Genomic DNA, 12,508 nt, shown 5'->3' on the forward strand with positions numbered 1-12,508 from the left:
AATGTTTTGATTTTGTCCCTTTCTTCTTTTTTGATATGTGCATCTATTGCTATAAATTGTCCTCTGAGGACTGCCTTTGCTGTGTCACAATGAACAGTTTTTTAAAGAGAAAAAAAAATTAAGCAGACTGTCACGTATCTAGTACTGTGAATTTGACGCTCAAGCTCCCAGAATAGCCAATAACCAAAAAACCTGAAAATGCAGAAAGTGACCAAAATAGTTGAAAGGAGTCCAGGACATGAAAATTATAGAAGATACTCTGTGCCTAACCAGTTTTCTAACTAGGAAAGCCTGTAGGGACAGGAAAATTGTCAGCAGAGAGAAATGGGGAAAACAGAAAAGCAAAGAGATGTGGCTGAGAGGCTGCAGTCATCTAGCATCAGAAAGAAAGACGGTTATGAGAAAACAGGACTTCAGTGGTAGAGTGCAGGAGGCAAGGCAAGCCAAGCCCACGCCCCGTAGTGGAGACAGGAGGAGGCATGGAACTGGCAGGGGCTTGGAGTTAGAGGCAGCCCAAGTCATGCTCATTTCAGTGGTTCACAAAGGCATAGGTGTGCTTAAAGTAGAGTTGACCAATAGAGGATGCTGTACTAGGCTATACTGTCAGACCAGCCCTGAACATAGACACATACTTTGCGTGGTACCCTTATGTCTGTAGAAGCAAAAGAGATGCTGGGTCTGAAAAAGAAATTAAAATAATTCCGTTTACAATAACATCAAAAAGAATAAATATTTAGGGGTAAATTTACAAAAGAAGTGTAAAACTTATACTCTGAAAACTATAAAACATTGTTGAAAGGCATGAAGTGTTCATGTATCAGAAGAGTTAATATTGTTGACAGTATTCCACCAACAGAATCCCTGTCAAAATCCCAGCTACGTTTTTTGCGGAAATTGGCAGGCTGATCCTAAAATTCATAAGGAACACAGAATAGCCAAAACAGTCTTGAGAAACAAGAACAAAGTTGGATGACTCACACTTCCTGATTTCAAAAAGTACTATAATGCTATAGTAATCAAAACAGGATGGTACTGGCATAAGGATAAACATATATCAATGGAATAGAATTGAGACTCCAGGAATAAGCCCTTACATTTATGATCAGTTGATTTTCAACAAGCGTGCCAAGACAATTTATTGGGGGGAGAATAGCCTTTTCAACAAATGGCGCTGGGGAAATTGAATATCCACATGCAAAAGAATGAAGTTGGATGCCTTCCTCACACCATATACAAAATTAACTTAAAATGGACCACAAACCTAAATTTAAGAGGTAAAATTATAAAACTCTTAGAAAAAATACTAAGGAGTACATCTTCTTGACTTTGGGTTAGGCAGAGCTTTCTTGGACAAAACACCAAAAGCAAAAGAAAAATTCAACCAAATTAAAAATTTTGTTCTTCAAAAGATATCAAGGAAGTAAAAAGTCAACCCACAGAATGGGAGAAAATATTTGCAAATCATATATGTGATAAGAGACTTGTATCTAAAATATATAAAGAACTCTTACAACTCAGTAAACAGATAATCCAATTAATAAGTGGCCAAAGTATATCTCCAAAGAAGATATACAAATAGCCAGTATTATTGTTATGTGCACTGAGTTGATTCTGACTCATAGTGACCCTATATGACAGGGTAGAATTGTCCCATAGGGTTTCCTAGGCTGTAATCTTTACAAGAGCAGATCACGAAGTCTTTTCTCCAGCCACAGGTAGGTTTGAACTGTCAACGTTTCGGTTAGTAGTTGAGCGCTTAACCATTGCACCACCAGGGGTCCTGCAAATAGCCAATAAGCATATGAAAAATGCTCAACATCATTAGTCATCAGGGAAATGCAAATCAAAACCACAGTGAGATACCACCTCATACCCACTACACAAAACAACAAACAACACATTGCCGTCGAGTCAGTTCCAACTCATGGCAACCCTATAGGACAGAATAGAACTGCCCCATAGGGTTTCCAAGGAGCAGCTGGTGGATTCGAACTGCCAGCCTTTTAGTTAGCAGCCAAATGCTTAACCACTGCACCACCAGGGCTTCCCTCATCAAGAAAACAATTGTTGGCAAGGGAAAGGAGAAATTGGAACCATCATACGTTGCTGGTGGCTGTAAAATGGTACAGCCACTTTGGAACAGTCTGGCAGTTCCTCAAAAGGTTAAACACAGAGTTACCATATAATCCAGCAACACCACTCCTAGATATATATCCAAGAGAAATTATAACATACATGTACACAAAAACTTGTACACAAATGTTCATAGCAGTGTTATTCATAGTAGCCAATAAGTGGATTAATCCAAGTGTCCATCAACTGATGAATTGATGAATATAGTATATCCATACAGTGGAATATTATTTGGTATTAAAAAGGAATGACTGAACCTTGAAAACATGAAATGAAAAGACCCCATATTGTATGATTCCACTGATATGAAATATCTAGAATAGACATATCTTAGAGTCATAAAGTAAATTAGTGGTTGCCAGGGGCTGGGAGGAGGGGGAAGGAGGAGTGACTACTAATGGTTGCAGAGTTTCTTTTTAGTGTGATGATGTGTTCTAAAATTGATTGGGTGATGGGTGTACAACTCTGTGAATATACCAAAATCCATTTAATTGTATACTTTAAATGAGTGAATTGTGTGGTGTGCGAATTATATCTCAGTAAAGCCATTTTTTAAAAAAGTAAATACTGGAACATCATCAGTTATCCTAGGATAAGAAATTAGACTAATAGCAGAATTATACATGAATTGTGGTTCATCCTTGTCAGTGTAACATCTGAATTTAAAATGCCCTGGGTCAAATGAGCACTGCTGCTCCCTGGATTTTGCTAAATTCAATTGCTTGTGCTGGTTTCCTGTCAAGAGGATCAGAGGTACATAGATCTGCCATTTTGTATTTGAAATGCAAGCTTTTTTTTTTCTTCTTTAAAAGAGGGTACTCCTTTTAGAACCATATTTTCCACTACCTCCTCAAGGTCCTCTGTTGACTTATTTCTTTATTCCCTTTTATCTCCATTCTCCGCTTTGGTTTCCTTACCCCACATAGATAAACATAATGCATTTAATGTGTATCCTTTTGTTTGTTTAAGTTCTTGCGGAATGTATATTTTTGTTTTTTGTGCATATATTTTTAGTAATTTAAATAGTACTGTGTAATGGAGCTCATTGAGTGTCTTATTTTTTTCACTGAGTCCTGCGTTTGTTTGATCCATCCATGTGGCTGTGTATTTATCTAGTATCACTTCTTCTACCTTGCAGTGGACCCCATTTTCTTGCCCACTCCACCAGCAATGGTCCTCCAGATTGCCTCCAACTCTGCACCACAGACATGTCGTAAATATCCTTGTGCCCCTTGGGTCCCCCGTGAGAATTTCTTTGGGATAACATACACTCACAATGCAATTTTGGGGTCATAAGGTGTGCATAGTTTTAATTATGAATAAGGCCAAATGCCTGTCCCATCTGTATCATTATTAGCAGCATGTGAGGATAGAACCTAGTATGTTTTCAAAGGATAACTTTGGTGTTTCATAGAGGGATGTGGCTATCAGAAGCCAGAGATAGCTGTGAGTTGGAGCACCTAGAAAATGCTTCACTGAACACAGAGTTCATTTATTTATTCATTCACTAATCAGTGGAGGCCTGCTGTGCTCATCGCCCTGGGTACACAAAGAGGAATAAATTACAGTTTATATTGCAAGTATACAGAAGGTGTAAGGGAACATTTCCCTCTGTCTGGGTGGGGCAGGCAGGAAAGGTTTCCATAGGCGGGAAGGCTTAAATGGCAGATAGGAGTCCCAGGAGTTCATCAGCTCAAAGAAAGCAAAGGCTGTTCTGTGCAGCACATTTGTTATTTTTGTTGAGAATACACACAGCAAAACATAACACCAATGCTACAGTTTCTACGTGGGCAATTCAGTGACATTGATTACGTTCTTTGAGTTGTGCAACCATTCTCACCCTCTTTCTCTGAGTTGTTCCTTGCCCATTAACATAAATTCACTGCCCCCTAAGGTTTCCATCTAATCTTTTGAGTTGCATTGTCATTTTGGTCCTGTATTTGTAGGCAAATAATGTGCACCTTCTATGTTTGTTTACCAGCCATGCCCCCTCTCCCCACCCCTGTGAGGTATTTTTGTAAGTGTGCTATGCTAATTTGTTTTTTTTTTTTTTACAGGAACATGTAAAAAAAAATTGTTGTAGAGGCTCTTATGAAAATACCTTGAGGGCAGGGTTGGCAAGCAAATGTAGGAGGCAGTCATTATTTGCGTGAAAATATGGTAGATCTTAAAACAGCATAATGCTCAAGGGAGACATTTTTTACTAGTTAAGCTGATCTCTTGTTTGGTTTTAAGAAAACTTTAGGGAATATTTTTGGTTTAAGGTTTAAAAATTATCTCAGGGCAATAGTTTTAGGGGTTCCTCCAGCCTCCATGGCTCCAGAAAGCTTGGATTCCCTTAGAATTTTAAATTCTGTTCTACATTTTCCCCCTTTTGATCCGGATTCTGCTATAGAATGTTTGATCAAAATGTGCAGTGATGGTAGCCAGACACCATCCAGTTCTTCTGGTCTCATGGCAAAGGAGGCAGTTGTTCATGGAGGCAATTAGCCACACATTCCATTTCCTCCTCCTATTCCTGACTCTCCTTCTTCCTCTGTTGCTCCAGGTGAACAGATACCAGTTGTTATGTCTTGGATGGCCACTTGCAAACTTTTAAGACCCCAGACACTATGCAGAGAACTAGGAGGTAGAACAGAAGCACTAAACACGTTATTAGGCCAAGTAACTGGGCTGTACCATGGAACTATGACCCTAAACCTCCAAATCAAGGAACCAAATCCTATGAGGTGTTTGGTTGTACTGCAGCACATTTGTTTTTCTTTTTTATTGTAATGAGTTTGCATCATTTTTATAATTTAAATAATACACATTTCACTTTTTTAGTTTTTGAGAAAATTAGCTACATGACTTCTCACCAATAAAAGCTTAAAATTATGTTTATCTCTGTTTACCATGACTTCCAGTCAGAGTCATTTACTGCCTTGAGGAAAGTACTCTCTAGGGGTCGTTCCTTGTTTTTCTAGTGTTAAAAATCCTTCCATTGAAGATAGATTAATTTCTACATACTTTTTGAACATGCATTTTATCTGATACTATTTTTGGCTGAGCTGAACATAGGCAGATAGTTTTTTTTTTAATTGTGTTTTAAGTGAAAGTTTACAGTTCAGGTTAGTTTCTCATACAAAAATTTATACACACATTGTTATGTGACCCTAGTTGCTCTCCCTATAATGTATCAGCACACTCCTCCTCGCCACCCCAGATTTCCTGTGTCCATTCAGCCAGCTTCTGTCTCTTTCTGCCTTCTCATCTTGCCTCCGGACAGGAGCTCATAGGGTAGGTAGTTTTTTAAAATATTTTTTATTGAAATGAAGTTCACATAACATTAAAAAAAAAATCACCATTTTAGCCATTTTAAAGTGTGCAGTTCAGTTGTTTTTAGTATACTAGTCACAATGTTGTGCAACCATTGTCACTACCTAATTTCAGAATATTTCCAATGTCAGAATATTTCCATCACCACCACCCCAAAAAAAAAAATTCCCCTTTCCCCCCATCCTCTGGCAACCACTAGTGTACTTTCTGTCTGTATGGATTTGTCTATTCTGGACATTTCGTATAATGGAATCGTACAATATGTGGCCTTTTGTGTCTGGTTTATTTCACTTAGCATAATGTTTTGGAGGTTGATTCATTTGGGACATATATCAGTGCTTCATTCCTTTTTATTCCTGAATAATATTACACTGTATGGATATACCACATTTTATTTACTCATTCATCTGTTAATGGACATTTGGGTTGTTTCAACTTTTTGGGTATTATGAATAATTCTGCTATAAACATTCGTGCAGAATTTTTTTGTGAGATGATATGGCTTTAGTGTCATGGTCTAGAAGACTGTAGTTAAAACAGCTATTTCCCACTATTATTCAAGAAAGAAAAAAAAAAACACATCATCAGATACTCTAAAACCACTGTTGTCATTTTATGTAACTGTCCCCCCAACTTTTAACTGGTTTGTAGCTAATATCACAGAGCATTCATCTTACTGGCATATTTAAGTATGTGTTGTGAAACTCATCTCTTTTGGAGGTAATCCTTGGAAGTGACCCTGCACAAAGCTAGATCTATCTTGAAATTTCTAGATCATGCAGGACCTTGTAAGTCATGCTAAAGAATCTGGACTTCATACTGAGATCAATGAGAAGTCACTGAAGGGTTTAAAAAGGAAGGGAGTGATGTGATTCCGTTTGCATTTTAGAAGGATCTGGATTGAAGGAAGGATGGAAGCCAGGAAGACCAAGTGGAAAGTTGTTGCAGTCATCCCGCTGCTTCTGTTCACATTTGGTCATACTGGTTTTGTGGAGTTTGTAGATCAGAGCAGAGATTTGGGGGCCGTATATATGGGCATGAAGCTCTGGAGAGAAATACGGGTTTACGCTGCAGGTTAGGAAGTCACCAGTATACTAATGAAAGCTTTGGAAGTGGATGAGAGAGGGCCTAAGAGAGCATGTAGAGCGATAAGAGGAAGGATGTCTGTGACAGACTCCCACAAACACAGCATTAAAGTGGGGGTGGAGGGACAAGAGCAGAGGAGCCCGAAATTGGCACTCAGAAGTGGCCAGAGAGGTGGGATGGATGGCAGGGATGTATATAACCCAAGTGCTCACAGCTGGGGAATGAAATAATTTACAATGGGAATGCAGCGTTATGTGAATAAAAGTAGAACAGCAAAAGAATATACACATTTTGAATGTAAATTTTTAAAACGCATGATATCGCAGTGATCAAGATCAGAAATTATCTAATTTTTTAAAAGATAATTGGTAGATGAAGGGATCGTAAAGTGTTTTTAAAATTATTTTTAAAACAATGAATGTTAAAAATGGAAGAAAATATGTAGAACTTAAAATAGTTGCTAGTGTTACCATATTTTTCCCTTTTAATGGGAAATTTGTTTTTTTTATCTTAATACAGTAAAGAGGGGATGAGAGGGTTGAGGGAAGTATACATGGAACAAACTCAGGAAATTTTGTTAGGGTTCTGAATGTAGATAACTTTTCATTTGGGTTAAATATCGCTCAGAGGTTCTCAGCCCTGGCTGCCAATGAGGATCACCCAAGGAGCTTTAAGAGAAAATGATGGTGATGTGGCCTCATCCCCAGAGTCTGATTTGTTGGGTCTGGGGAGTGGGGGTCACTCCCCAGTGACCCTAACATGCAGCTACAGTGGAGACAACTGGCTTAGCTGAGTAAGGGCTTATGGGGACACCTTGTGCTGTGCCCTGAGTACACCTGACTCTCAGCTCGATTTTCCATCATGACTTTGACCCCAAGCAAAGGACCTTGTGTGGTTTTATTCTTTTACTTTTATTGGACATCTAGATTGTTTCCCAGTTTTTCACTGTTATAGACAATGCTGGAGTGAGCATCTTTGAACAAAAACCTTTTTAAATGTACTTTTTTTGTGTGTGGCCAATTTGGTAGTTGGAAAAAAATTTTGGTATTTTAGTTTCTAATGGAATTGTACATTTTCCTATGCTTGGTACCATAAAATTTTAAAATTCTACTCTGTATAGCACCTAGATCATATTTTCTCTTTCCTTTTTTACTAATCTTTGTCTCCCACTCACTCTTTTTCTTTCTATCATATAATATCTTAGAATCATGAACTTTCACAGCTAGAAGGAACTTGAAAGATCAGTCATTCTCCTTATTTTACAGTTAAGGCCCTGAAGATTAAATGATTTGACCAGGGTCGCACAGAAAATTAAGTAGCAGAATAGGGATCTGAACCCAACTTTACCCATTTCTCATTTCCCCTCCTTCCCTGAGTCCTGGTAGATGGATATTGCTGGTATCCTTAAGTGTCCATGGAAGAAGATTCTACAGCTTCTCATTTTGGAGCAGTATTTCGTTTGTGCTTTTGTGGCAGAGAACGCATTGCTTCTGAATAAGCCAAGAAAGTAGTCTCAGCCAAGTGTGCCATCCACTAACAGCCAGTGTAACGCTTGCTGTTCTAGGAGCCATGTTTGACCAGGACTATGGGAAGGTTGGACCCACACCGGAGGCGCTTGTGAGGAGATGAGGTGATGAACAGAGAAGCTGGGATGAAGATGCTGCCAGGAGTGGGCGTGTTTGGGACTGGCAGCTCTGCCCGGGTTCTTGTGCCACTGCTGAGGGCAGAAGGGTTCACTGTCGAGGCCCTGTGGGGTAAGACAGAGGAGGAGGCAAAGCAGCTCGCAGAGGAGATGAACATCACCTTCTACACCAGCCGAACTGACGATGTCTTGCTGCATCAAGACGTGGATCTGGTCTGCATCAACATCCCCCCTCCACTCACCCGGCAAATATCTGTGAAGGCTCTAGGTACGGATGGTCAGGCCCTAGCAAGGGCACACTTTTTCTCTCTCTGGGTAGTACTCCGGGCGTCACTGCTCTCCTCCTGGGCTTGTGAGTGTGGGCAGCAGTGTTCTGGGGCATCACTCACCCCTCGAGCAGTGCTCGTGTGGGTGCATTGGGGCTCCTCTAGCTGTGGGAAAAAATACTCCAGTGGCTGAAAAAGACATAGCCTTCCCACTTGCCATCGGTAAATCCTTGAGCAAAAATAAAGGAAATACTCTAAGAGTTGCCCTGTCACAGGTGCTGGAGATTACATTTCAGGAAGTGTAAAGTTTGTGAGGTCAGAGTTTAAAGCCCTCGGTGCTGGGGAATTGGTCATGATTGAGACATTTGTTCTTCCATTTCTGTGGCATGCAGCACCACAGAAAGGAAAGGAGGATATGTCGCTGCCATTTCTCCATGTTTTGTCAGCCCTGACTGTGAAGAGCACACACCCTTCCTGCCAGACTTTTCAATCTTGTATTGCCACAAGGCAGGAAGGCCTTCCCTGGTAGGATCCATAGGACAGCCTGCTCACATCTCCTGCTCCCTCAGGAAGCTGTGGGCTCTGCAACCTACTGCCCCTGGCTGTGTGTGACTTGCTGAACTGCTCTCCTGCAATTCCTGTTGGATTTCTCTTTCTTGTCCACCATAGGCAAATTCTTCTCTTTGACTTATGTATTATAACAGAATCTAATTTAATACGAAAACAAACCAGTAAATGTTCATCTGGCAATTATTTTTTAAATACCTCCTGTGTACCAGGCACTGTCTGGTGTCAGTCTGGACATTCAGAGCAGTGTCAGATCAGGGCCCTCCATTCCTTCAGGATCCCACAGTCCAGTGGAAGAGACTAGAATAACATACATTACAAAGTAAGTGACAAAAGACTTAAGTAACAAGTCAGGCCACATATAATTAATTGATAAAGTAATTGTTTTTTGTAAGTTTTGGCCAGAAATTGTAGATGGTTTTCCAAGAGTTCCCTGTGAGAATGGTAACATTGGAGCTATTCATTGATCCCCAGATTTTTATGAGGGCAAATAATGATGCCCAGATTGAGCTCAGAAGAACTAAGCCAACATATTAACAAAGGGCTACTTCAGGGCAGATGCTGGTGAGACAAGGTGTGTCCAGATGCAGAGCTCTGGAGGTTCTGTCTCCTTGAATTTTAGGATCCCCACAGAGACCACTTCTAAGCTGTGCAGGAAGAAAGAGGAAACTCCGGGGTTCTTTGGCCACAGCCTATTGTTTTCTGTTTCCTGATACAGGAAAACACTGGACTTTGGGCCACCTAATATAAACAGGAAGGAGCAGGGATGACCAGAGGCTTCTGGGATCTTCTGTGAAGCAGGGCCAATAGTCTTCTCTCCTAATCTATGCAGTGAGGAGGAATGTGAACGAGAGAGTTTACGAGGGTCCTTGGTCTGTTCGTGCAGGTACTTGATCCCAAGGGCACGCTGGTGGGTCCAGGACAGACCATGTCAGCTGAACCTGCCCTCAGACACCGGCCACTCAGGCCCCAAAGGACTCAGAGGGTTGTTGTAACTATGAAGTTCACTCCTTGTGTGCTTTCACTTTTTATTTTCAGTAAGAATTCTGACGTGACTTCAGCACAGATGGAAAAGGTTAGGAGAATTCCTCGTTTTCCCAAAGTGTTGGGCATGAGTGCATGAACTGCTTTAGACAGAGCACCGAACTGACTTTGGCATCAGGCCCCAACTCTGGTCCTAATTCTGTCCCTCTCAGCCTCTGCCTTCTCGGCCTTTCCAAGATGATACATGACTGCCCTCCTAGTGCTGACCAAGAAGGGCACTGGGATCACATTCCAAGGGGAGGCCGGGCTTTCCTGTTGTCTCAAGTGGAAGAGCAAATTTGTCTCCATTAAATTCATTTTAAAAAATAAGAAGTAAATAAAGTAGGATTCTTCTTTGGAGGTAAATGTTCCCTGAGTTGAACATAGCCTAGAAATGGAACTAAACATTCTCAGTCATTTCAGACACGAAAAGCTTTTCTGTAGGTTGGTGGACCACGTTCAAATTAATACCTTGAAAGTGGAACCCATTCTTTCTATAAAGTTCTGGAAGCATCTGGTTCTTGTACACTGTTTAGATGGTGAACAGGACAGGCACCACGTATTGATAGCTGCAAAAATGCAACGTATTTAAAAGTCTTCAGAGTCGATATCCTAAAAGGGCCTGGATGCCACTCTCCCCAACTCTGTATTCCCATCCATGTATGAATCTCCTTATATATATACAAGTGTATATTTTTCTGTTTCTCCCACATAGGTCTCTCTTTTTCTTTTTTCCTCCTGTTACTGGGGTTGTGTCTTTTGCTGTCTTTCTTTCTTTGTATTACTTCTGTTTTTTCATTAAGGATATGAGCTTTTGAGAGCTAGAAGAAAGACATAATTACTTAGCATTTGAATCATGGTGTTGGCAAAAAATATTGAGCATACCGTGGACTCTGCCAGAAGAACAAACAAATCTGTCTTGGAAGAAGTACAGCCAGAATGCTCCTTATGTTATCAGGAGGGACCAGTCCCTGGAGAAGGACATTATGAGGGTCAGCGAAAAAGAGGAAAACCCTCAATGAGATGGATTGACATAGTGGCTGCAACAGTTGGCTCAAACATAGCAACGATAGTGAGGATGGTGCAGGACTGGGCACCCTATTATACATAGGGTCCCTATGAGTTGGAACTGATTCAATGGCACCTAACAACAACAACATAACTATTAAAGTATTCTAATTTTAGGTCAGATCTTTCAGACTTCTACCCTGTCAGAAGTTTATCATTATCATATAAAGCCTCTATTTAATTAAGCATCCTTCTTGCATTGTGCTATGCTAAGCATCATAAAAGGTGAGTCATAGAGAATGAGAAGCAACAGACTTGCAGATATAAGGACATATAAACCAAAAAAAAAACCAAACCTGTTGTCATCAAGTTGATTCCAACTCATAACTACCCTATAGGGCAGAGTAGAACTGCACCATAGGGATTCCAAGGAGCAACTGGTAGATTTGAACTGCCAACCTTTTGGTTAGCAGCGGAGCTCTTAACCACTGTGCCATCAGGACATACAGGACTGTAAAAATGGCTTAGGGGCAGAGTCTGACCTCCTCTTACTTCACAAGAGGGAACGAGAATCAAGATCAACAACCTAAAGCCGATTCCTGTGACCGAGGTCAGACAAACCACCTCTCTCCTCCATCTTTTACTAATTCTTAACACCAGTCGTCCCTCCCAGGGCACTCTCTACTTCTCTGCTGGGTTTGATAATTCACTGCAGTGGCCACACAGAACTCACAGACAATACTCACGATTATGGGGTTTATTAGGGAAGTAACAGATTACAATTCAGGTTCAGAAATGCTCAGGATAAACAATTCTTCCGTCAGGACAGCCTCTTCCTAGCTGTGCTCACAAGCACACCTCTCCCTGGCCCTACCTCTGCCCAAAGCCACTCAGCTTTCTCTCTCTCTGGGCTGGGAAGCCTACCACACTGTTTCCTGCTGCCAGGTCTCTGCTGCCAGCCTCTGTCCTGCCACAGCTTCTCACCGTCTTCAGGGTTACAGCCTGTGCTCTCTCTCTGTCAGTCTTCTGCTTCCAGGAGCTTCTCAGTGCAGTGTGGGCTGCAATTACCTTATCTGCTCAGTCCCGCCCAAACACTTGATTGGAGTTAGAAGATCATGGCTGGAAAGACCACACAAAAGTAATCAATTGTACTGCAAGGACATAGACTGTTATTCTTATTCTTTTTTTTTAATTTTTTTATTGTACTTTAGATGAAAGTTTACAAAACAAATAGTTTCTCATTAAACAGTCAGTACACATATTGTTTTATGACATGGGTTAAAAACCCCACGACATGTCAATACTCTCCCTTCGACCTTGGAGGACCTTTTTTTTGGTGAAAATATACATAGCCAAAGTTACACCATTTCAGAAGTTTCTACATGTACAATTCAGTGACATGATTACATTCTTCCAGTTGTGCTGCTATTCTCACTATCCTTTTCCAAATTATTCCATCACCATT

At 40.7% G+C, this 12,508-nt stretch overlaps 1 protein-coding gene across 1 annotated transcript in view; it reads left to right on the forward strand.

Moving 5' to 3' along the window:
- The window catches only part of GFOD2 (Gfo/Idh/MocA-like oxidoreductase domain containing 2), a 35,549-nt gene that overhangs the window by 14,165 nt on the left and 8,876 nt on the right, over positions 1–12,508 (forward strand). The window contains exon 2 of the mRNA XM_004371480.3: positions 8,102–8,447. Within this exon, the coding sequence (XP_004371537.2) occupies positions 8,171–8,447 (277 nt within the window). The 5' untranslated portion in view covers positions 8,102–8,170. The remainder of the gene's footprint in view (positions 1–8,101; positions 8,448–12,508) is intronic.

Source organism: Trichechus manatus, unplaced genomic scaffold (genome assembly GCF_000243295.1).
Source record: "Trichechus manatus latirostris isolate Lorelei unplaced genomic scaffold, TriManLat1.0 scaffold00014, whole genome shotgun sequence".
Lineage (NCBI taxonomy): Eukaryota > Metazoa > Chordata > Mammalia > Sirenia > Trichechidae > Trichechus > Trichechus manatus.